Here is a 27,114-nt window from a genome sequence, read left to right as displayed (position 1 = left end):
TAAGTCTCTCGCTCTTAAATCTAAAAATAAATTTAAAACTAATGCATTTCAGGCAGCAGAAGAAAGCTCTGGAGGTTCCTCATCAGAAGAAGATGAACTATCTCTCATATCCAGAAGAGTCCAACAACTCTGGAAACATAGACAAAGGAAACCCCAAAACTATAGAAGATCTAATGACTACTCTGACTCATCTTCTGGACACAGAAAGTCTAGAAACAAAGAAGTGATATGTTACGAATGCAATGAACCTGGTCACTACAAAAGCGACTGCCCAAAACTACAAAAAGAAAAGCCAAAGAAAAACTTCAACAAAGAAAAGAAGAAAAGTCTTATGGCCAAATTGATGGCAAACATATACAGTGATACCACCTCATCAGAATCTGAATCAGATTCAAAAGTAGAAGAGGTGTTTTCTAAATTCTTTAGATATCAATTAGAAAAATGTCTGTCAGAAACTCTTGAAAAACATCATAATCTTATAATCAAATACAAGAACCTGAAACATGGTCTAGTATTTGATTCTAGAAAGCTTGAAGTAGAAAACTCTGAGTTAAAAGAAAATCTCTCTAAACTTAAAAATGAAAACTCGGTTATTAAAATCGAGTTGAAACAAACTCGAGAAGATTCTAACTTAAAAGCTTTTACATGTTCTGATGATATCATAAAACAATATGATTATAGTTTTCAAAAATTTCTAGCTAAAATTATAGATCATAGTAAAATGGCTTCAATGATTTATGGAGTTAGCAGAAATTCTAGAAAAGGAGTAGGTTATACTAAACCAAGAAATGAGGAACCATATCAACCTAAACATGTTGATGATATGGTTATAAAATTCACACCTTTAAAACCTCATTTCACTTATGAACACACACATGATATCAAATATACTAGCAACTCTTATCTTGCAAACTCTGGTGAGAAATTAAAACTCAATCAGAAGTTAGCAAAAACTAACAAACAAGGACCCAGAAAAGTATGGGTACCTAAGGACAAAATTATTTATGTTGCATATGTCCTTAACAGCAAAGTTGTAACACCAATCATGGTACCTGGACTCTGGATGTTCTCGACACATGACGGGAAGAAAGCACATGTTCCAAAGTCTGGATCTTAAAGTAGTAGATCCCGGCTTGGAGAAAGCCAGAAGGAATACAACACCAATTCCGAATTTTCTTTCAGAATAATTTGAAATAACTAATTCAGAAGCTTCAACAAACACAACAAAAGCCAGAATATCTGATAATTTCTCTTATGAGTTAGTTTCTCTTTACTGCGGCTCATTTCTCTCATTGATTCGTTATTTTGTTGCTGCTCGATTGACCCTTGTGAACATCTAACGAGTTATCTCTCCTAATTAGAAAATAAGTCGTGGCAGATTTCTCAAGACTTAAAAAAGTCATACATCATGTTATTCACTATATCAACAACTATAAACTTTAAGCGACAGATCACCTTCTGAGACTGAACACGTGTTCTGGCTCTTAATAGCTGAAACGCTTGAGTTGATGTTTTGAGGCGCGAGTCACATCGGTAACTATTTTCAAAATTTCTCACGCTATCCCTCCGTCAGAAATCATTTAACTTTCAATCATTTCATTTATTTTAAATAATGCCCTCAAAAGCATGTTTTGTTCCCGTTGGACTCACTTATATATATGCACACACTCACTTCACTTTCTCTCATTTTCACTTTCTTTCTCTTGTGGTTATTTACTCTATTGTTCCTTCTCTCTTTTTCCTTAAAAAGAAACCCTAAAACCCATTTTCATCTCTAAGCTCCTACAATGGCTTCCTCTTCTCAATCACAACCAATTCAAGATTCTATTGCTCAAATCAACCCGGAGAAAGTTATGTCGAACCTGTAAGAACCCTACTCACTCCCATCGACTCTCTAGAAGTTCTCTGTGAAATGATGGTGGATTTTGAAAGTATGAAAGAAAATGGTTGCGACCTCACTCAAGATGTTGAGTTTCAAGGCTGGGGAAGGTTCTTTGATAGGCTTATGGGTCCAATTTTCCCTAAACTGGTAAAAGATTTCTAGACTCATGCGACTACTTGAAATAATCAAGTTACCTCCTATGTGATCGTGAAGAAGATCGTCATTACTGAAGATCTTATTGGAAGACCCATAGGCCATGATGGAAATGACATCAAGTGTACAGATATGGGAGACAAGAACGCTGATCTAACCATTGTCTCCAAAGAAATCTTCACATATGGACAGCCTACCAACAAATTCAAAGAGTTGAAAAGCCACCTCAGAATCTGGGCTAGAATACTCCTGGGTTGTATTCACCACTGCAAAGCAACATATTCCTCAGACTACATCAACATTGATCAACCATACTTGTTGTATTTCATCTCCACCAAGCAGAAAGTTAACCTCCCTCACTCACTTTTTTCCCACCTAAAAACAAGTGTCAAAGAAACAAGAGAAAATGTAAAAATCAAAAGAGACTGGATTCCTTTGGGGAGACTCATATCAGATATTCTAAAAGAAAACAGGCTAGTAGAACATCTGACAGAAACACAGCAAATTGATGTTCTGTAAGCAATCACTGGAAAATCCTTCAATGCAAAGAATCTCAAAAAGATGAAGATTATTGAAGCGATTAAAAAGGATCCCTCTCTCACCTCCAAGGAAGTTATTACTACCAGAAGGGTGCCATTAGATGATCTCCCTCTCTTCTCAGCAAAGACTCATCCAGACATTTTCGTCAGATATCTAGAAGCATGTAAAAGTGACGGAACTATTCCAGAAGTCAACATTCGAGATCTCAGGAAACCAGCTCCAGAAGTGGTCATAAAAAAAAATAAGAAGAGGAAAGCTGGTGAAGGAAGCTCTCAGAAGACTCTTAAAGCCGCTAAAAAGAAAGGTAATTCTTCCTTTATTTCAGTTGTAAATTCTGTCTTTTTATCAACATCTGAAACTCCGCCATCCTAACATCCTACTGATAAACCAACAGCTCAAGCAATTGACGATTTTGATATGGAAATCGACAACTCTGCTCCACTAAACTCACTAAATGACCCACCTTCTACTCAATCAGAACTTGCTCAAGTTCTAGAAGACATTGAAAAATTTGAACCATCTTCGGACGCTCCCCAAATGGAATATCTAAATAACTCCTCTGGACAAATAACTCTTGTTTATGGTATATATTTTTCTCTCGAAAACTTACCTATTATCATCCCTTTCCCTTATGTTTCATCTCCTTTTGAATCAACTCCTCCAAGCTCCCCCATTATCATTCTCGACAGTTTGTCTCCACCCCCTCAGAACTTTCTGAAGAAAACCTCAAAACCATTATTGACCTAAAAGCATCGACAAATTCGTCTCATCTTCTCAGATATTAGCAATTCCCAAAGCTGAACCAAAACCATCCAAATCAGATGTTGGTAAATCTATGATGGTTTTTGAGTCTAAAGAAAACCTATTTGGATAATGTTAATCCAGCTGCCTCTGACTCCCTTTGGACCCAGGTCAGAAAATGGTTCAACAAAGAGTCGCTGAAGATGAAGGAACTCAGTTATGACCTTGCTCAACAGAACTTCTGCGACCATCTGAAGGCATTCAAAGATCAAGTTCTAAATCTCTTAGAAAACAAACTGGTTCTTCATCTAGACAGCCAGCCATGGGTGGAGAAACATACTGATCTAACCTGATCATAGTGGATCGTCACGGCGGCTGGATTTGGTTGGTTGGACAGAACGGGGGGGGGTACCTGCAAGGTTCTTCGATGCCAAAGTAAGTAGCAATAAGAGAAAGAGCAAGTACGAGTTTAGGAAGTAGAGAATGAATACCTGACCCTCTAGTGAAAGAGAGTATTTATAGCCCCCAACGCTGGGCCAAGGTTTCCTATTTGGGCCGAATCCAATTGGAGGCCCACGTGCTAGGAAACTTCCAGAACACCCTCTGCTAGGGCTAAGTCAGCAGGTGACTCACGTTCTGGGTGAGCGTGGCGTAGGATTCGGAGGTGGTTGACCGAATCCTTCGTTGAAGCGTGATCTTCACGTGGACCAGTTCGTAATGGTAAATGGGAAATGGGCCCAAGCAGATTGGGCCTGCTCGGCTAGCTAGGGGACCTGAGCCTGCTCGGCCCAGTCCAGAACACATACTTTAGAAGCTAATGAGAAATTTGTTGAATCTCAACCATTGGTGGTGTTTGTAGAGAAAGACCATATTGCTGAGACTTCTTCTGAGCAAGAAGCGGCAACAACAATTTTTGAGCTTCCCAAATCTTCAGTTGAGGCCTCATCCTCTCTAGTGCTGAAAATCCTGGAAGAACTGAAGAAGGAAAATGAAGCGGTTAGAGCCAAGATGGACAAACAAGATAAAACAAATAAGGGAATCAAAGGCATTTTGGGATCACAAGAAAAATCCAGCAATGAGATCAAGGATCTTTTGAATACTTTGATTACAAGACTCCCATCTGCTCCACAACCTTAATTGTCTATATCTTATTATGTCTTCTGTTATTTTTTCGGTTTGCAAATATTTTGTTCTCGCTTCATCTGAGTTATTAAATGAATGAATGTTTTGTCTCTATATTAATTGTGTATGTTTATGCATCTTTTTTATTATTGAGAAAAAGGGGGAGAACGTAGAATATTTTGAATTCATAGCAGTTTACCTGGACTAATGTCCTCAAAGATTTTTTATTCAATATATTTGTTAAATCATTTATTAAGAACATGAAACGTCTGGATAAGAACTCTTATAAGCTTCATCTGAACTTCTGATTCAAGGACACATAATCAGGGAAGTATTCAAATTTAAATCTTTTGATTATTAAACTCAGGGGGGTTTCTAACTCAGGGGGAGTTTCTGATATTTCTTATGTCAATTATTTATTCAAAATATATGAGTTTTTGTCATCATCAAAAAGGGGAAGATTGTTAGAACAAAGTTTAGTTCTACATCTTTGAAATAGTTTTGATGATAACAAACACATAATTTTAATAAGAACATATATGCTCCCTAATCGTTTATTTTTGTTACATAAGTTCTGAAGCAGGAAACAATGATTTTTCACAAGCAGAAGGCTGCATTGAGGGAAGCTTATAAGAAGAAGATACTCTGAACTTTGATTTCTCAGAATCAAAAGGCTTCATCGGGAGAGAGGTTTACAAGAGTAAGAAGATCTAAACTCTGAAGGCAGTTTATAAGAATAAGAAGTTCCGAAGACTTTGAAGGAAGTCCACAAGAACAAGAAGTATTCGCCACTTGATCTTAGTTCTAAGAAGATCATGTTCTGAAAGCCACTACAACAAACTCTCCAAGATCAAAAGTAGTAAGGCTGTCGATTGCTCAGGTTTTGACTGTGATTTCTCATAAGCAGAAGTTCTGATAAAGCTCTGATATGGAAACGCTTCTTGCACCAATGCTGACATAATGCTCTGATACTCATTTCCGTTACGAAGTATTAAATTCAAGATCTTCTATTAACGACCGGATCATCAATTCTATGGACAGAACCCCTATCTTTGGAAAGGTCTTAAATCATATTATTACATCATTCCAAAAAGTGAAAATTGTGTCTCTCAAACTTTTCCAAAAGCTTCACTATATATTGAAGACACTACTGAAGTTAAAGACAAGAATACTCACGCACAAACCATTACGAAAAGCTCTCAAATTACTATTCATTCTTTTATTTTTGCGCATTACTCTTAAACATTGTGTATACACCACAGTTGTGATACAACTTATTATAAGCACTTTTGTAAACACATAAGATTAAGTTTTGTTGTTATTGTTCCTTGAGAAACCAGGTTGTGGTTTATCTCAAGAAGACTTTGACGGTTGTCATTGTGAAGTTGTTGTAATCAAGTTTGATTTAGTGAATTAAGTTCTGGTAAAGAGAGAGGCAAAATCACCTTGGCGGGTGGACTGGAGTAGTTTGAGTTCAAACGAATCAGAATAACCAAAGGTGTCATAAGTTTTATTTTATCTACAACACAACCCAATCCAACCCCCTTATTGTGTTTTGAGAGAGAGAGAGAGAGAGAGAGAGAGAGAGAGAGAGAGAGAGAGAGAGAGAGAGAGAGAGAGAGAGAGAGAGAGAGAGAGAGAGAGAGAGAGAGAGAGAGAGAGAGAGAGAGAGAGAGAGAGAGAGAGAGAGAGAGAGAGAGAGATTAATTAGATGGGAAAAGAAATTAATTACTTTCAATTTGTAATATTAAATAAAATTATAGTTGAACTAATTTATCCCTATGTGACAAATTATATTTAAATTTATAAAAAAAAAAAAGAGAAGATTAATTATAATTTATTAAAGTGTCTGAATGCACTGTACTCAAAAAAGTGTCTGAATACATTCAACATTAAAGAAATTTTTATGGGAATATGAAACGTGGAAGGTTGATCTCTTTTATTTTTATGTTTCAAATTAATTATTAATTATTTTGCAAAGAAATATCTTAAATTATAAATTGTTTGAATTTAATTGAAATACAATAATGGTGTAAAGAAAATTTACATTGTCAGTAAATTTCAATCATTAATTTATTAAAATCATTTAATTTTTATTAAAATAATTTATTTAAATGGTAATTCATTTAAAGTAATTTTTATTAAAGTAATTCAATTAAATAACGAATAAATTTGAAAGTTCCGGAGTTGTGAAAGAGAAAAAGCGTGTGAGTTCACTTTACTGTGTTTGTCTGAGTAATCAGAGTCATGAAAAAGTAGGAGAATAACTTCTAAAATACTAAAACAACTCACACACATCTAAAATAATTTTAATATATCTCTTTACTTAATAAAATCACTTAAAAGTACTGTCAAAGCCTAACCGATGAGAAATTAACAAGTGTATTAATTATGTCAAAGTAATAAATTAAACTAAATAAAATTATAATTTTTTTTTTAAAATTTATACTTTTTAATAAAAATAAAAATCAATAATTAAACTAAATAATTGATTATTTTAAAAACATTTTTTATATTTAATATTTTTATTTAAATTATATTTTTAAAATAAATAAATTTTTTTTTTTGATAAACAAGAGGGCCAAAGCCCAGAAACAAAGAGAAACTACAATTCTACAACTCTAGGGGTACCAAGGCCAAGAGAGTCCTTTAGGAGAAAATTCGCAACATACTCGGGAGGATCTTCAAAGATATAAAAACCATTCTGCAAAACTCTCGCCTTTTTAGCTAACTCATCCGCAATAGTATTGGCTTCCCGTAACGTATGCTCCATAATCACCACCTCGTGCTTAGCCATTAACAAGCGAATTTGACGGATTAAGGCCAATCTAGAGAAACCATGGTTGTTCTTCTGCATAATTGCATCTATCACTCGCTTAGCGTAAAATAAATAAATATTATTTCTAATAAATATGGTATTATAACATTAAAAAGTGTAAATGAGTAATAAAACTATTAACAATAAATTTAAAAAATTAAATTTAGTTGGCGGGTGCGGATTCAGGGCGGGTACTAGCATCACCCGCCCCCGCACACACATCCGTAAATAAAAATCAGATTTTTTCCGCACTCGCCTCCGGTTAAATCGGGTTTTCTCCGCTAATTTCTGGGCGTGATCCGACGGAGGTAGGTTTATTTGCAATGCCTAAATTCTATAGATCAAATTCTAACAAAATTTAATCAAGAATAAATTATGACTCAATTCCATGAATTTAGAAAAGCAAAAAAAAAAAAAATTAAAACTCAATGAAGAATGGGTCTCCAATACATTCTTGAAGAACATACTTTTATAATTAATTTATTTTTTAGACAAGTAAACAAATAACTTAACGAAAAATATATTCTAAAATTAAATCAATTTTAAACGATGCATTTAAAAAATACTTTATTGTTATAAAATTGATTGCAATTCGCAATAAAAAATTGGGTAGGTGAAATATAACTGCAAAATGTGAGATTTTTTTTTTAATCAATAAAAAGTATTGTGCTAAGCCACAAATTATAGTTTTACACCACATGCAAACCAATGAGAATTGGATATAGCATAGGACTACTCTCATAATGTGACGAGAAAACAAAAAAAAATCTCATTTGATCATTTTTTTTAACGCTCTAATACCTTAAATTTAACTTAGTACTAATACTCTCAATCAATCAAATACTATGATTTAATATATCAATTTTTTTATTTAAAAAATAATTAAAATTTTATCACAATTTACATCAAAAATACCAATACCCAATTTAAATTTATATTTTTTTCCTTCCAACTATTTTGTTTAGAGTCTTTTAAAACTTTTGAAAACTGAAATTTCGATAAAACATATTTTGTTTCAAACAACTTGATATTTCTAAATTAATTATGTTCTGAAAACTAAAATTTCTTATTTCTAGAATACTTGAATTTCAACTTTCTAAAATGTATTTCTTTTCTTCAAAAGACTTGGACATTTTGAAAAATAGGAATTTAAGTTTTCTATATTGATTAAAAATATTATTATATTATCACAATTATTAGTATTAATTGTATTTGGACTTGAGTGGTAAAAAAAACTCTGCTAAGAAACAAAGGTTCCTGATGAGAATAATGTTTGACCAGCTCTGAAAATTAGAGTGCAAAAGAAAAAAGAAAAAAAATTAATCATCAATTTTGATATAGCTTGATTTGATAGGAAAGACTACGGTTCGATCCACTACAACTGCAGTCGAAAAAGGACCGGAACCACTTGTTTTAAGCAATCCAATATACTAAATACCGGTGGTAAAAACAAAATAAAATTGTTTTTATTCTCCCTCGTCAAGAAGTTTTGTTTGCACGAATACTCGACAATAGAATAGTAGAAGGAAGTTGGGGTCTTCATATTCATTTTTCTATCATATGTTTCTATGTTTTTAAGAGATAATAACAAATTATTGTTTTGATAGAAAATTGATTAAATTAAATGATCACGCACATTGATATCATGACAGTGTTAGACACTAACAGTAATAGGCATCAGAGCGCAAACATGTTTTTGGTCAAAGGAGTCTGCTTCATAGCAGAGTTGATCAAGTTTTCAAAGCAAAAGGAGAACTTACATGCAATAGGGAAATGGTTGCCCGATAAAGCCCCGCAGTAAAGCTCGCCAAAAGAACTTTATATTCTTACTAATGATTACATATACATATCAAAATTGTGATGTCTGTTTAATGTTTTTCATGATTTGTTTTTATATGTAGAATTATCAAATACAGTACTTGTTTATATTCTATCTATTACATACACCACCACAACATTACAGATTATATATACACAGAATTTAACAGAAGTCTGTAACTTGCACTCAGTTTAAGCACCTTTCTGCGGGAGAGTTTCAAACGCTGAAACTGTGTTTTCAAATCTTATACGATGTAATGGAGCACCACTTTGCTTAATAGCACACGCTGTCTTTTCTTCAAGGGGGCAGCGAGCTTTAAGCATAGAGAATACATGGTTATTTAATCTTCTTGCTTTTTTCATTGCCTCTAATATGGCTTCCCATCCCTGCTGTTAAACGAAAAATAATGCAATCAGTAACAGCATAACTCAATCATAGAATTCTAGACATGATAGAAAAATGAAACATTTGTATGATGTCTTTTTGGCAAAGATTATTTGGCTTGATATGGAGAAGCAATATCAACCTGAGCAGCAAAGTGGGCGTTCTTGTGTGTTTGCACAACAGAGGCAGCTTCCACTTCTGCAATATTGAGGATCTGGTACGAGAAGTCAAAGAGCTCAAAATGCAGTTGTTGCCCAAGCAAATAAATTATGGTGCAGCCCCCCCACGCGACTGAATCCCCCAGTCTTTCAGGACTACTTGATGGTACTTGGGCAGACTCTTCCAAGTATCCCTATGTAGCTCAAGCAAAAGGACGTGTCAAGAAAATTAAGGAAAAAGAGAAAGAATCGGACACTAGCAAATTCATTAATAAATTGAACCAAATCTTACAAAGCGGTTCAGGTTAATTTTTAGTTTACACATGAAACCAAATAGAGAAGAGATCTGTAATTGATGTTTATTTCATCCTGTGACATTATAGTGTAAATAGTGAAATGTAATAGCTGAAGAAGGTAGTTTTACTTACAATTTGGAGACCACTATATATTCGATAGAAATCTTTTGAAATTGCAATGTCAATGAAGCCTGTCTTGGGCGCAGCACTCCATTTACTACAATATTTATCTAATGCAGCACTTGTGAAAGCAAGCGCATACTCCAGAACACTTCCAGTATTCAAGTTAGCCTTATATAAAAGATCTGTAATGATAGAGACAATGTCTGAACCATCAATAAGACTATAAAATATCATAAAAGTAAATGTATAAAAACATTACATGGAGATCTCTAGAAGTAGTGACAAATAAAATGGGGGAACAGTCTAAATAAATCACAAACCCAGTATAAAAACCGATGAACCACGAATGATGCAAAAAAATGAAAACAAACTTTTCAAAATAAGAAGTATATTTAGCATGATAATTTTAACATTTCTCATCAGGATCAATCAGCTTCCTCAGTGGCTATATTTTAACATCAACTATCTGCACCTTTATTTTGCCAGCAAACAAGCCAAACTAACAGAAAATTGGAACACATAAAATATCACACCTGCAGCTTCTGCTTGTTTTGACATGATGTGGAAAGAATTAGGAGATGGACAACCAGGATATGAAACCATTGCAGCAGCCGTAGATTTAAAGAGACTGACAATAGGGCTATCCCCACCATCTTGAGAAGGTAATATTTGTCCATCTGGTCCCGGAAGCAAGCCCAGCCAGGGAGCAGTTTGCATGAAATTTGTAGTATCTGTTTCTCTCTGTCAAGAATGCAACATTTGCTAATTATTACTCACAAACTAAAGTAATGTACAGGAAAATGTCGATAAACTACAGTTAAGGGAAGTGAGGTTATCCTCCCCCTTTCTTAAGTAACAAAATCGCCATTGTGTGAAATTTATTTTGCCATTTTCAATATCCTTGTAAAATTCATTTTAGGAGTTTTATGATAATTAGTTATCATTTGTTGACTGACATTAGATCTCCTTTAGCTAAAATTCATTAATAGAAGAATCAAGGTTGTCAGGCCCAAGTCTTCCTACATCTAAAATTTTACAATGCAGGCAATATCAGCCGATATCGGATATTGCAATATCGGCCGATATTTACCATTACGGCGAGCCCAAAAACCGCCATGTATATCCGCCATGGCGCCGCTATTTGATAACACTAATTTGTACATTGTGTAAATATAGAATCGTCCCAATTGAAATCTAAAATATTGGCCTGATCAAAATATTGGAACAGGAATAGAGTGGTACAACCAGGCCCAAGAATACTTCACTTCCTCTTGCTTACATTTCTGCCTGCAAAGCACAAATTCTTCTAGCACTACTTAAATAACTTTGCACTGACCATTTCTTTAAAGTTTCTGACTAAATAAGGATGATTCAACTGCAAACATAAAGGTTTCCTTTTCAATAAATATTAAGTATCAAACTTTTCTAGGGTTTCAAGTTTCAACATGTCTGATTTGTGAGTCAGATGTTCATCATAAAGGTTCTTGATTATAGGTTCTCCTTGATAGTTTATATCCTATATACAACAACTAAACCTTTTTTCTCACTAGGAAGAGCCAGCTTGGACCAAATACCTTCAGTGTCTTATCATAAATCATATCTAACAATAAACCATTTTACCTTCATATGCTACAAGTGGCTAAATTTAATGTTTAAAATTCATTTAGTTTGTTTTGACCTGTCAGATTTCTTTTTAGGCTTAGTTTATTTCAAAATAAAAACATCAAATTATTTTGATAAGATCACTAGATTACCCACCAACACAATATCTAGAAGCCCCATCCAGTATAATACACTTCCAATCTCTTTTATACCGTGAAGAACCTCAACTTTCAGCTCTGATTTTGCCTCCCAGTTAAGATGTTCTTTAACAAGTCGTACACAACCTGTGTAGAAATAATCAAATAATTAATTTCTTGGATTTGACCATGCATCTATGTGCCTGATTCATTAGTACTTATAGTTTTTCCGAAAACACTTTGTAACAACCATGAAATATCTGTCTTAATAAATTTCCAGCAAAATGTCACAGTGCTTAGACGACGACAAGACTTTATCCCGTTAGGTGGTTTCAGTGCTCTGAGATATTAAAAAGTGTCCCCCATCAGTGACACTAGCACTTTTTAACTCAGAAAACAGGACAAGGTAAAACATGCTACTAATGATTAGTACTCCGTCTCATATTCACTTTCGTCTAACATCTTAAGAAAATGATTACAAGTACTATTTTCCAATGAAAAACAATGTGCTAGAACTAAATATCCTTGTAATCTTATTTATAATCAAGTTACTTACACTTGTAAGCATTTAAACATATGTAAATTTCATAATAAAGGTTAAAAAACGGTGAAAAGAAAAACATCATGTACCTGTCACACCACCATCAAAAGGAAGAAGACCAATTGATTTTGGCATGGATTCTTGTAATCCTGTTATCATTGGTTCCAGCAAAGTAATCTGGAATAACATGCCTTACATTGTTAGAAAGCACAGCTAAATTTATATTATAAAATCAATAAATATATACATGCAGAAACTATACGCATCCAGTATGGCTATCATTCTCTAAATAAAAATTAGTGGCCCAATGTTGTTCAAAACCGTAGAACTTTTAGTGAATGTCATTATGGAATAATATACATTAGAGAAAATATGTGTAGTGTATCCTCACTCATTTCTCATATTCTTAGCAGTTAGCATATGTGTGAATTGACCAACATTACTTTGCAGTATTGTTAAACTTTTCATATTCATCCATATCCTGGAAAGTTTTGGCACTTAATCAATATTCAATAAAAACTTACCACAATCTTATTGCTTCTGATTTATTTTCATGTGATTCAAGTTTTCCTAAGTTCAAACAACTTCACACTAAGATATCTGTTAAACTACTTGCAATTATTAATGCTCCAGATGTCTCATCCCAAGGGTGAGGGGGTGTGGAGATCTTTATTACTCCACCTCATTAGTCCATGCTTCAGATATCCAATCTTGGTTGTGATGGAAAAAGTTGGCAATCCCACATCAATGAAAGATATGACCTAGGTAGAGCTTATAAGGTTTGGGCATTCTTTAACTTTTAAGTTGATTTTGGGAGTATGAGTTAGGCTTTAGCCCAAATTCAAATAATATTGATATCGAAGGAAAAAATATGTTGGATGCTACTACAGAAGATAATATACCAATCCTTAAACAAAGAAATAAATCCTTATATATAAAGAAACGTGGAAAACAATATTGATATTATCTACATTACTCTAAAATAAAATCAAGATATTATCACATATTTTAACATGTTATAATCTTTAGGAAGTTTTCAAAGAAAAGCAAATGTCATGTCATGAACTTATTAACAATTTAAGATAAATAATAACACACCTTGTTTGATATATGGTCAAGAAGGGCTCTAATAAGCCAAGGTAATGATCGGGATCCCAAAAGTCGAACAATAGAAAACATGTGAGGTATTCCAAAGAATCCGCTATGCAGTCGAGCAAAACTTTGATGCGCCGAATTTAAATCCTATTATTACATATAGTGAGCTAATGAGATTTGAGAAATTTGTATTTACAAAAAAAAACAATAACACATACATACAAAATAACTATGCATCTCTCCCGAGTCTCTCTCACTACACATTACCTCAACAGGTGAAAAAAAACAGAACCACACATTAAAGACAAAAAGTATAGTTAAAAAGAATAAGGCAAAAGCTGAAAACGTCTTCAACTCTGCGCAGCAACCATTGCCACCCTGAGAAAGCACATGACATGACCATGCTAGCAGTGCCTAGATAGATTCACTATAAATAGCTTCAGTCAGTCAGAACTTGAGACTTTAGGATGGAGATTCAATCTATCTATCTATCTCTTCCCAACACTACTAGAGTTTGGGGAGCTTAAATCTTGAAATCACAAGATTCGTCATATGCTAATGGAGTTCCTTCTAATCTCATCTTCTCTTGTTGTTATTCTCTTTTCTTTTAGCATTTGTAACTAAATCTCTAGTTAGAGAAAAATGAATCTCATTCCAATTTCTATGTAATTGGCATTCTTTCATCTCAATTCAAGTTTACCTTTCCAAATTGAGTGTCTATTTTATGCTTAATTCTCTTCTTGGGTTGGCCACCTAAGAATTGATCTTATGCTCAATTGCACCAATTGGAAAATGGCTACTTGAGGTAAATCACCGTAATTGTTGAGATGTCCTAGGAATAGGATTGTGCGATCTTATAAACTCCCAAGCTTAATGCATGTTTGAGTTAGAAATGCCTCAGAAATAAGGGTTCCTGATTAAAGAAAGAGATTAACAATCGAAGGATTGGTGATATCCTGAATTTGTGAGTTTGATCTTCAATAAATGAATTTCTCTTGATTAAATAGTTGAATTGAAATTTAAATGAAGAAGATTCAGAGGATTCTATCCTTAACCACAGTGTACGTTGATTCTTTGAATTCCTTGTGTTTTTGTTCTTAATTCTTTAAAATGCAAATTCATTATTTCCAGTTTCCAAATCAGAGTTCAGTTTCAGTTCAAACTTCAGATAGCAACTACTCTGTAAGTTGGTAATTGAAATGCAATCCTTTGAGGATAATACTTTCATTCACCACTTAATAACTTGGTACACTTGCCAATTCCTTTCACTGAGTGGCCTGGGCCCAAACAGTATACATATGCATATGGTCTAAAATTAGAATATTTGTATGTAATATGTTTATAACCACACATATATGACTATATACGCCAGTAACACTATTTGCAATTCATCTTATAAAAATTGGAAATAGGCAGTAAGAGGATGCTTACTTGAGTACCACAATAGAAGCTAGGCTTAGCAGAGGGTATGGATGGCTTTTGAACAGGAATTGTCTTTGATGATCTGATAAATCGTTGAGTAGTATTGCAGAGGATGAAACTTGGCAAAAAATCACTTTGCATCTCAGACCAAATCTAGCATAAATAGAAATTGATCAATGAAATAGCAGGAAACAGATCAAGTTGTATTATTATTATTATCAATTACCATTCAAATAGTGGTTTTAATGCAAGCATGTAATAAAAAATAACATATCTAGTAGTCAATAGAAGATGTTGTGTGATGTTAATGATCTGAGAACAAGGAGAGACATCAAATTGAAGTGCATGTTCAGAGTTCAAAAGGAAAAACCTGTGAGGCCAGTCGACTAGAAAATGACACGAGGGAGATGTTCTCTTGCATCTCATTCAACATAAGACTAAAAGAGTCAACAGAAAGATCTCTTGACAGTAGTTCATGGGAATGTTTTAAGACATCCAACAACTTCTCTAATTCCTGATATAAATAGTCATAGTTTTATTTTAGTTCAATAAATACTCATAAACAAAAAAAATTTAACTACTTGCAAAAGGATTTAGCAAAGGTAAAATCACTAACCACTATGGCACACAGATCTTGACACTCAAAACGATCAAACAGAAACTCAATATTTTCACGGAAAATTTTATTTATCCGTTCAGACATCAAACTTCGCAAGTTGATCATCCTTCCAAGTAGCTGCACATGAAAGAATTATATGAGTAATTGCGACTCACTTCTAATAATGTTATGCAGCAAAACTTGTGTGAAAGAAAAATAAAGAGACACTGAGAGATCTTATAAATGAAAGGAGAATACACCATGAAACTATTAGTTCATAAATCATGTATAGTATCAATCCTAATCATATCATTCATAAGCATTTTCTTAAACAATCTTCATTTGTGTGCCTCATAGGCTGATAAATCTCTGGTGTTAGAAGCATGATAAGCATGTTTAGTATCAGCCCACTAACCTTCACTCGAGTCATTTTTAGCAGCATATTGAGTCTTATAGGCTGCACAGCATACTTTTCTGCATTGTCTGAGGCAAAGATAAATGTAGGATCAAGCAGTTCACTGCATGATTTTGGAATCCATCAATAGGAAAGGTTAGTCAGAGGAATCATCAAAAGAAAAGCTGGATAAGACAGAAAAATGACAGACCTTGCTGCCCAACTTTTGTAATACGTGAAAATGGCTTCACACAATCTGGAAACAAATATGTCAAAACAGTGATCCACCTACAAAAAAGAAGATAAACAATACACTTGATCAATAGAAAAAGCAGATGATATGAAACAATTAATGAGAGCTGAAATTATATTAACACCAAAATTCACTTTGCCGGTGATACAAACTGATATCAAAAAGAGAAGGTAGGATTTATAAGTAACTATTAATTAGAAAACTACTCCCTCCCTTCTTAAGCTATGGTCCTTTAACATTTTACTTTTGTCCCAAAACTTCGGTTCTTTAGGAGATCATGAAACAATTTATGATGTTTTTACTTTTGTTACCCTGAAAAAACCAAAACCATGTACTAAATGAATTTTTCTTAATATGTGTGCTCAAACCTTAAAGGACCAAAGATTAGGGGACAGAGGGAGTAAATGAAAGCAGAGACATAAAAATATCCTCTTGAAGGGCCCTGCTTCCTTCCGTATCAGACATTGTACCGCTTCATGAAATTCACCACATAATCATCTAACACTAAGTTCAGAGTGTGTAATACCTCAGCCTCAATTTCATCGTACAGAAACCGTTGTTTCAGCAACACTAAGGCTTGCTGAGCTGAATCATTATAGATGTCAAATGGCATCAGAACACTCTCAAGAAGACCAGAGTTTGGCGACTCAAGTACACAATCCACCAACATCCAGGGAAGAGAGCATTCGATTGGAAACTGCAGGGAACAAATTAACTAATTTTAGACAATCATCATTTGATGGTTTGAATCAATTGCAACTAAAAGTGAAAGGTAGGACTGCAATGCCATATGTTGCAAGTAGCTAGGAAATTTGTAACTGCTTCGATTAAGAAGAGTTTTTGGTCACAATATAGACTTTGAAATTCAAATAACCGTGTGGTAATAGCCAATAGGTAATAAGTATTACCTGAATGACTCGTGAAGACTCTAAATAAAATTCTCTAAACCATAAGAAACCAAGATCTGTCAATGTGGCAACAGTCACTGCAAGCATCACCAACCAAGTCAATAACACAGAAGGATGCAACAAGGCAATGGTACAAAGCATTCTATACTATTTAATTGTTTCAAATGGTAGAGTAGAAATCTTTCAGGATTTATTCATTCTAATACATTTTTTCTCCAGCCAGAGAAAATAAAATCTTTTGGGATACTTCTAAAAGAATTGGTGGTATAGTGGCATCCCATTTGGTAGACTTAGGGAATAATAATCAGTAGATACATAACATATTGTTACTGCAAAATCACAAGCACTAAATGAGCTTGGATGCTTTAAAAGGATCAATCTTTATTTTCAAGTATCCATGGCAGGGGCAAAAAAATTGAGGGAGGCCTATAATTTGTCATAATCATAATAAGAGTTATTAGAATGCACCCAAAAAGCAGAAATTTGTTCATTCGTTTTCCTAATTAAGAAAGTGAGATGCTAGTCTTAATGTTGCAATCCGCTACACTTTAAACATCCATCGGCCCTCTAAACTCAATGGTTTAATAGTTTTGTATTAGATGTTTTAGCATTGGTAAAAGTCGAAGGATTTCATGAACACACAAATGATGTTATCAACAACCAAGCATCTGTCAGCCCCACTGCATGTATCTTCAATTTCAATTTCAGGGTGTTCGACCAAATATGATTGAGGTCATGTATATTGGGGAAACCAACTATAATTCATTAATAGAGATATCACACAATGCAATGCTTCCAAACTAGCTCACTAATGTAGGAAAGGAACTACTGAAAGCGGGTAGCAACAGAGAGGAAGGTGTCACTGAAGAAATTTAATCTATCAATGAAGACTGTTTCCAAAGGACAAACTTTGGAGTAAAATTGATGCTGGGGTCAATCTAAGACATCATTACCTGAGTAGTCTAAAATATGCAGGAAAAAACCAAGCTTGTAAAAAAACGTCTCCAGCTGTTTTAAATCATTAACTGGGATTTCTGAGCCACTATTGCCAAAAAGTCCACCGGGTCTCCTAAGGTTACCACCAGAAACCACCTCATATATTAAGAACTGCAAACAGTGCACCTGTATTGAAGAGGTTAGTTAAGCAATTATACTGTGCTAAGATCAAACTACAAATCTATACATATCAACAGAAAGAATTCATAAAGCAGCTCAAGCCTGGAAATATAGAATATTTGCTAACAACTTAGGAAAAGTTTCTCCATAAAAAATCATCAGTGAGAGCCCTCTATAGTTATAATAATCTGATGGCTACAATGTACGTGAATACACAAGAACAACAAGAAAATTGGTCGAAATGACCTAAGTTTGAAAAAAGTAACTAGAGAAACAACAGAAAATGTTTTTTCATACTCATATGTACATGTCTATCTACATGCATGCCCATGATAAAGAATTTTGGTTCAACATTTAGAATAAAAGCATGTGTGAATCTCTTTATGCATATTAATTTTTTTTCAAAGCATAGTAAGTAAATGAGCAAGTTCAACAAAACATATGTGCAAATGGCACAGTTCGATAAAAAGCTTGAACAATTTGAGCTCTTATAAATTCACTTGTAAGCATACCAATGGTAATAAGTTACACAACATATGTCGTAAAGAGTACGGAAAATAAGGCAGACCTGAGCAGTAGTTGGGGCAACTGCCCTTGGATAAAATATGTTTGCTTTGCTTTCTTCACCTCCATGCTGTGAGGACTGTAGCTCAGATTCTGACTTAGTTGTATTAGCCATCCAATCAGCTGAAAGGGTCCTCATATCAGAAAGAATCCTGAAAATCCATATTTGAGTAATTGATATGTGCAATCTAAAAAAATTGAATGAAAGCAGACAGATCTCGGAGAACTCCTACCAATCAAGTATTTTTTAGGAGGAAACCTAACAAGGGAAGGAAGTAGAAAGGCTTATAACTGTCAGGTAGGGAAGTATGTAACTTTCACTTATAGTATAAATTAAGACAAAACATATGGAGTTAATCACTAGTGCACTTTCAACAGAAAGGGTTTCCTCTTCTAATCCCGTTTAATTCTACAGACATGATATTGTATCTTGAAGCCAACATTCATTAATTTGCATTATGAAAACATTCTGCATTTGATTCTGATTGAGATGAAGTATGTTCTCATGACATGGTCTAAGAGCACAGCTTCAGAACTTCCATCAATTAAGAGTTGTATTTGGCCAAGGAACATATCAAGTTAAAAAGGCTTAATTTATAAACTAGTTAAAAAGGTAATAAATGATCATGTGCAATATGCAAGAAAGTAATTAGGCTAACACGGTTTCCTAAGATACATAGAACTTAATGTGAAATGAATCTTAGCTACTAGGAAAATGAAGAATTAAATTAATTTAATTTCCAGCACAACTGAAAGTAGGATCCTACCTAGAGAGATCCTTCTTCTTTCTGAAGGTTGTCCGCAACATAGAAGCTAATGTGTTTTGAACAAAATCTTGGACCTCGGCATGTATTGTTTCCCATAAAGCATCGGCAACCAGTGTATCACACCGCTGCATCATAGAACCAACACTCTTTATGTAGCTCACAAGTTCGACCAGTGCTTTCCTTTCCTCTGCACTGTAGTTATATCGTACAACCTACAAACAATAAACAATATCTATGTCATTATGTTATATAGTTTATGTTTGTAGTCAAAATAACGATATAGTATCTTATTGAAATATTGAATTATTTAGAGGCTAGGTGATATAATAAATTGGCTAGTCTTGTGATACACGGTTAAATTTAACATGAACAGTTAATTGTTCCATACAAATAAAAAATGATGGAAATATTGGTTAATGTGAGAATAGTTAATTTTGATGGGGGCATTAAAGTTTGATCTGATTGGAGAAAGTTGCAGGTGGCATCAACACCACTATAAATACAAAGTGCAATGATAGAATTGCTCTTTGACATGAATAGTTAATTATTCTATACACATAAAAATTATGGCAATATTAGCAGCACCATAGTGCCTGTAGCAGATTAGAACGTTGTTTTGATTATACATCACAGCCAGTGAAAACAAGCAATTATTGGGCTACAAGAACAACGAGAAGAAAAGCACAGATAATAGAAGATTTGATCATTCCTAACCTTTTCATAGTCAGAGAATGATGGGGATGCATCCTTGCATGGTCGAGAAAATTTCCATGCACATTGTTCCCAAATGCGTGCAGTCCATCTGCTTAATAGCTGAAAACCTTCAACAACCATATCATACATATTCCCTTTGACCTCTTTGCTCCAATCAACATCAGAACCATCGGTGGACTTCAACAACAACAGCTGCAAAAACAGTGATGCATAACAATGGTATGCAACAGTTAACATGAAACAAAACAAATAAGATTTCAGGGATGGATTTTCTTTTGCAGAGAAGGGGGGATTACCTGATTCATTGCTGAAGCAAAACGAATTGTGAAATCATCATGCTCAGCACGAATGGCTCCAATATGATTGACAATTAGGTAATGTCTCTGATACGTGTCTCATGTCAAGGTTACTTTCTAAAGACAAAGAAGGAAGACGCTTCATACATTTATACAAATTTGAAGCTTGAGACGTAAAAGGATTCTCAATAATTTTTTTGTCGGAATTCCATAATTAAATTTAATTAAAAATTGATCTAATTATCCAAATGCGTTGTGAGAACATATATTAAACCTATAAAGTTTTCCATATCATCTAACAATGAAAAGCACAAAACTTTACAGGAAGTAAAAAAACAATTGCACCAAATTTTCAATGCCGAGACAACCGATATGGTTACAAATGTGTTATTTAACTCTGGCTATAATACAGTATAATAAAATTTCCAATGATCAGTGTTATAGTGCCCGTGTATATAGACATAACTAGATAGTTAAGTTGTTGCTAGAATCTATTAAATAGATTATCAACTGACTGTACAAATGAGAACTTTTTCCGGATTGTTTCCTATTAGTCTTCTTCACTTTCTCATTTCTAACACAGTTCATTAACCAGAAGTAGAAAGAACAACAGAGCATGCAATTTAACATGAAAGAACAGAAAGCATCAATTTGTTATCATAAAGTATATGTCACAATCCATCTATTTGAGGGGAACAGGGTAACAAGTAATATTTGTTCAAGACACGGGTCAAGGAAATGAAATATTGGCTCAATAGTAACAAATATTAGCACCAAATTGTCAGTTGAAACAAAAAAACAACTTAGAGGATATTCTTGTGATTCGCGGGGTGGAAGCTCATGTGGTGCTGGAAGGGTGAGAAGGCGAGCTTGGGAAGAAAATTTTGGGAAGTATGTTGATAATTCCTTCAATATCGCAGCTGGAGAGAGATGCAGATCTGGAAAAGCAGGAATGACTGATTCGTTCTGTTTAAGATAAACACAGATCTTAATATTCAGTCAACAGAGAAGAATTCATGGAATGAAATGCAACATTCTTCAGGTAATTCAACAACATCATCATTTTTTCATAACCCAGTAGATAAAATGTATCACTAGGCCTTTATATATAAAATATTACATATAAACAGTACCTTAAATATATTGATCAGTCTGTTGATTTTTACCCTCTTGTACAGAGACTCGCTATCTTTCTCTGAAGATGTCACTAGGACAACAAGAACAGGTAAAACACGCAAAAGAATGTGGCGTTCTGGAAAGAGAAGTGCAAAGTCCAACTCCAAGGACTCTACAACAAATACTATAAGAACTTGAAGAATGTCTTCAACACTAATTCAAGTCAAGGAATTGAATAAGGAATAGAAGAGGAGGAAAATTAATAGTGGTGATACAAATACAAGTAAAAGTTGAATTAGGGTGTGTATGACAAACAAACAAGATTATTGCACTCAGTATTAAAAGACAAAAGCCAAAAAGTAAAATATTCAAATTTTCTCTAATCAGCTACATTTCCCTAACATGGTTTAGATTGAAAACTTGATAAAACAATTTTTATTCATTTCCTGGCTGAGTGTGGAACCAAATCTGCTTGTTTCTTTTGAATGAAAGTATAAAAGCATTAAGGAGGAAGTCCTTCAATATCCTACGCTTTTAGTCATAACTAAAATTTCAACATAAACTAGCACTCACATTTCCTTTTTAATAGAACCTTTTATCTGTCAGATGGAACCAGTTCCCACATTCATTCATCATAAGCACAGATAGTTTCTATCCAAAAATAAATATCAAATAAACCAAAATAAACGAACAATTACAGGTTAAATTAGAAAAGTAGAAATTATGGTAATCATATGGAAAGGAAAAAAATGTGAAGTATCCAGGATACTTATTTACACGGAACATCTCAACATGCAAATTCAACAAAATAGCCCATCTTGTGCTCAAAAAAATCTGCACGTACAATTAAAGAACGGTCAATAATCCGTATTTGTCAGGATTTTTTATCAAAATAAAATACAAATGAGGAAAATTTTGGAAAATCAAACAATAAATAATAAATGTGCAGCTTTCTGTATTTCGAAACATTGGGAAATTTCAACAATTATGCACCTGTAAATCATCTAACTCCTCCCTCATTGAATCGGTGTCCTGCCACTGACCGCTAACTTGTGTGAAAGTCCTGACAAAATGAGGGAGAGAACCAAAATGAATGAATGATAAACTTCATTAAGTAGTTCTTCACATAAAGAAATCCTAAATTAGGTGAGGTGGCTGCATAATGATATTCCTAAAAATTATCAGACGTGCCATTTATCATGGAAACCTTGCAATTCTTTTTCATATCAGAAGTTTGACAAGATTTTAAGCAATTTTATAGTTTTCCCAATTACAAATAACAAAAACTGCATTTCCCAAAATAAATAAAACAAAGTCATATTTTCATTGTGATCTACTGGACTTATATTCATGTGACCTCCTAAATAATTAGATGATTTCAACACTCTAGCCAAAAAAAAAAACTAAAAATCCAGAAAATTCCGATTTCTTTACAGGGAAATTTTATCAGAGTGGAAAAGTCAAATACAAAGATACAAAAGGACAACAAGAAATTTGGTGTTGTTCTGAAGAAACTATTGAAATTCCCAGAAAAAAATATTTTATACTTCTGCAAATATGTCAGGGATTTTTTCATAGAGCTGCCATGAGTAGACCATCAGAGAGATCTAAAAGAAAAACTATGACAATTCTAATATTTTCAACAAAAAGTTATGGATCTTTGTTTGTTTGGAAAGAGGTGGTCTTCTCACTTTTGAATTGTTTTTATCAATTATCCTGCATGGTTTTTCAAATCAAAGCTGCTCTTTTGAGTACTAGGTGGGTAGCCATATAGAGTTTTGAAATAGATTGGGATTGTGAAACAGTTTTCGGTTTTTGAGCTTGGATTTATGTTATTATTACTGATGGAGCTACAGGACAGCAACCCACAGTTTATTTTCCTTGTAGCTTTTTTCATATATTCTTTTCCTAAACTTGTCTTCCGGTGAATAATCAAAAACAATGGAGGATCTCCAGCAGCAGAAAGGTAAGGTTGCTAAGAAACTAATCCACATCAAATTGCTGTCTGTCAGGTGAGCGACCACAGTCACAAGCAGGGTTGAATCAGGGTTGAGTCAGGGTTGAATCAGCTATAGAGATGATTTATATCTACCTAACCATAAAATATTTATGTTAAAGAAGACCAAAACTACACATTTGACCTTTTTATGATGAGAAAGAAAAATGAAAAGAATTTATTTTTCAAATGAATAAAAATATTGAGCAAAAAATATTGAGCTAGTTGTAAGGTGAGAAAATTTCTTTTCACATCTACAGTTCTCTTTCTTCCCTTTCCTTTTCATCCAAATGAGAAAATTTAAAATGTTCAAAAAAATCATGTCTTCCTTATTTTCTTTCTCGCAAATCAAACACATGGTCAATCTCTTAAAGAACCAAAAAAAATAAAACTGAATGAAACAAAACAGTGTAACTTGACTGGAGAATATGGATGCCTATTACTTTTTATTTTATTTCAAACTAAGGTAGCTAGGGATTTCTGGTAACCTACTTGCACTATTGGGCATGCTGTTTTATAAGGTGATATTACCAACTGAGCCCGTTTAGTTTATTCAATGACATTTTTGTTCACCTGATAGTTCCCAATCAAACACTTTCATCTGAAAATCCCATAGTCCAATGGCTGATTATTCTTATGATATAATAACATAACATTATAGGTGAGGCAGAAAGCTAAATCCCTAAAGTTTCTAAATTTTATGCAGGTGTTCCAATCAACTAAGCATTAGATCAACTGTACTAAAGAAGTTACATTCAAGAACAATATTGATAAATGGAGAATATCTCTGCTCAATAATTTACATATCAAATTACAGGCTCCTAAAAGCACAGTGAATATAAAATTAAAAGGATTCAAAGAAGGTACAGAAGAAAGATATAACTAGCAGAAACAAATGGAACCTGAAAGTAAAGTTGAAGATCCTCTGTATGAAGAAGATAGAGTAACATAGGCAGATGAAAGACTAAACACATACCTTTTGTACCATGAAAAGTCATTAGGTATGCTTGCCTTAGCATTTTTTAGATGGTCAAGTTGCACTAGAACATCAAACAACTTCAACATAGACCTGGATTCAAGAACAAAACTATTCAATAAATATATAAATAAATAACAACGACAAAAAAAAAAACATTATAACACACCAAAGATGAGATATCGTAGGGCCATTAATGCGCCGCTCAGGCCTAGAAAAACGTTGCATATCAGCAGCTAGCTGCATAAAAAATGAAGTGAATGGATTTACTTAACATGCTAAAACTAGATCTAGTTAAGTTTCTGGAAATAAAAAGGATCATACAATATGTAAAGCACAATCCTTACTTTTGAGGAAGCTGAAGCTTGCCATCGCTGAATTTCACGCAAACGACTCATTTCCAAATCCAGAACTTGATATGTTTCCAAATATAAGTCAGCTTGACTTTGCTTCATAGAATCAGGAAGCTGCCCCATTGTGGCAAAATGCACAAATTACAGGAGAAACTATAAACATATGGAAACATGAAAATGGATCTCTGATAGGGTCATTTCAATATCATGTTGCATTAACCAAAACTATCAACTACTTGAGACTGTCCCAAAAATAAGGGTTTGACATTAGAAACTTTGGGTGTGAACCAAAAGAACCGCTGACATTGTTTGCTTTCTTAACACTAAGAAGAAATTTTCCTTTTCAAAAAACAAAGTATAAATATTTCCTGAGAAACTAGCATACAATCATAGTAAGTTCGTATTTAGTCCAATAAAATTCAAATATAATATGTACTTCATGCCTAAAGAGTAGCCCTTTCCCTTCTAGCATAATTCCCTCATTAGACCAGAAAAACAGCTTATTTTATGTCCATTGACTGGCTCTAACTCCCCATTGTTAATAAAAATATTACCTGAGGAAGTGCTTTGACACAACTACGATATGTGTAAAGCACTGATGCCATCTCCTTTCCCTCTTGGGTAAGAGAATTCTGCATTTTGTATTAGCAAAAGCAATCAAATTTTACAACAGATATCAACAAGACAAATTAAACAACAAAAAATATCTCAAAAGCAGTGTACCAGCTGATTGAGAGCCTTCGTATCCTCTGACAGAGATAGTCTGTATGCAGCAACATCACAATATTCTGCAAAAATGAAGGTGGTAAATGGTAGTAATCACCAATAAATCTATGGATCTTTCAAGTAAAGCAGAAAACGCTCTGGTTTTTTTCAAGTAAATTTACCGCACATTTACGAATTAATAACATATCCAAGAGAAGAATAGAGGAACTGTGGAATAAGAAGTTACCTATTGGACTCTCTGTTGCACCTCTCTCAGTTGACACCCATACTCCAGGTCCTTGCACCTCTGGTTGTTCATCCTATGTAAGTAATGAACAAAAAACAATCACATGAAAAACTAACTCGCATATCCAACAACAATAAAGTCTTATCCCACTAAATGTAGTCGTCTACATGGATCATCTGGCGCCATAATCCTCTATCTAGGACCATGCTTCTATCCGAATCGTTAATCTCAATATCTTTCTTAATAACTTCTCTTATCGTCTTTCAAGGTCATCCTATCCTTCTAATTGTTTGACTTCTCTCCATCTGATCTACTCTCCTTACCACAAAATCTACATGTCTTCTCTCAACATCTCAACATGCTCAAATCATCTAAGTCTATTTTTCACCATCTTCTCTAACTATAGGGGCTACCCCCAACACTTTCTCTAATATTTTCATTTTTAATCCTATTTTGTGTGGTCTAACCATACATCCAATTCAACGCAACATCCTCATCTCTGCTACACTTACTTTATTCTCGCATATACCGAAATAAAACCCTGAAGTTCTTACAATGCGTTATATTGGAACATCCAAAATCCCCATAAATGTAATTTACAAAACAAGTATTCAATCTTAAGTCAATATTACATAATTTACGTTACTAAACATTTCTATAATTAGAATTAGCGCGAATTTAAGGAATGATTGACTAAATCTGACCAAAATGTAGCAAAGAAAAAAGAACGATCTATATGCGCATTTCAAATTTAGTAGCAAAAGAAATGAGAAAAATGTAGCAGAAAATTGGTACCTCGAGCGAGAATGTGGAGAGAGCTGCAATGGCTTCTTCAACGGGTACTGCCATCACTGATTGTTCTAGGGATGTTGAGGGAAAAGAAAAGTGCAAAGCATAGATGTGAGAAGATCAACTACAGTTGGGTTTGCTTCGTTTCTCTCTCCACTTCGACTCTGTTGTTGGTGGAGTCTTCAATTGCAAGGCTGAGCAGGTATAACTTTGGTTTGACCATAATGCCCTCTTCCTTTGTTGTATTTTCTCTTTTGCTGCTACTATGAAGAACTAGTACTTTACCCCGTGCGATGCACGTGTTTAGGCGGGATTTTGGTCTAAAGTTGGCGCCTAAACACGTATTCTGTTTTAATATATTAAAGATACCACCCCAATATAGGGAAATTCGATTTTAATCCCTCTAAAATTTTTCTTTAAATAATGATTCTTCCAAATTTCATTAACGGAAGCTTACGTGGCACGTTAGGAGTGGCAAAACGGGTCGTG

At 34.0% G+C, this 27,114-nt stretch overlaps 1 protein-coding gene across 2 annotated transcripts; it reads right to left on the bottom strand.

Annotated features, from left to right (window-relative positions):
• Nucleotides 1-9,054: 9,054 nt before the first annotated feature.
• Nucleotides 9,055-26,840, bottom strand: LOC131610706 (protein PIR). Of its 2 annotated transcripts, none has more exons than XM_058882729.1 (30): nt 26,632-26,840; nt 25,837-25,909; nt 25,608-25,672; nt 25,439-25,516; nt 24,879-24,998; nt 24,701-24,771; nt 24,532-24,624; nt 22,553-22,622; nt 22,329-22,393; nt 21,577-21,772; nt 21,258-21,409; nt 20,444-20,537; nt 20,148-20,339; nt 19,434-19,645; nt 18,671-18,818; nt 17,940-18,108; nt 16,987-17,063; nt 16,605-16,775; nt 16,037-16,113; nt 15,847-15,949; nt 15,450-15,569; nt 15,204-15,347; nt 14,843-14,986; nt 13,415-13,558; nt 12,406-12,493; nt 11,795-11,922; nt 10,570-10,777; nt 10,046-10,218; nt 9,602-9,811; nt 9,055-9,461 (listed from the first exon to the last, which is right to left on the bottom strand). In XM_058882729.1, exons 1-30 carry the CDS (start codon nt 26,683-26,685, stop codon nt 9,267-9,269), a joined length of 3,834 nt encoding a protein of 1,277 aa, XP_058738712.1. In that variant the 5' UTR covers nt 26,686-26,840; the 3' UTR covers nt 9,055-9,266. The 2 variants fall into 2 exon arrangements, with proteins under 2 accessions (XP_058738712.1, XP_058738711.1); XM_058882728.1 differs by having other exon boundaries at nt 9,055-9,464; nt 26,632-26,839.
• Nucleotides 26,841-27,114: the final 274 nt, after the last annotated feature.

The sequence above is a fragment of the Vicia villosa genome, linkage group LG6 (assembly GCF_029867415.1).
Source record: "Vicia villosa cultivar HV-30 ecotype Madison, WI linkage group LG6, Vvil1.0, whole genome shotgun sequence".
Classification (NCBI taxonomy): Eukaryota; Viridiplantae; Streptophyta; class Magnoliopsida; order Fabales; family Fabaceae; genus Vicia; species Vicia villosa.
This window is presented reverse-complemented; position numbering and strand designations above follow the sequence as displayed.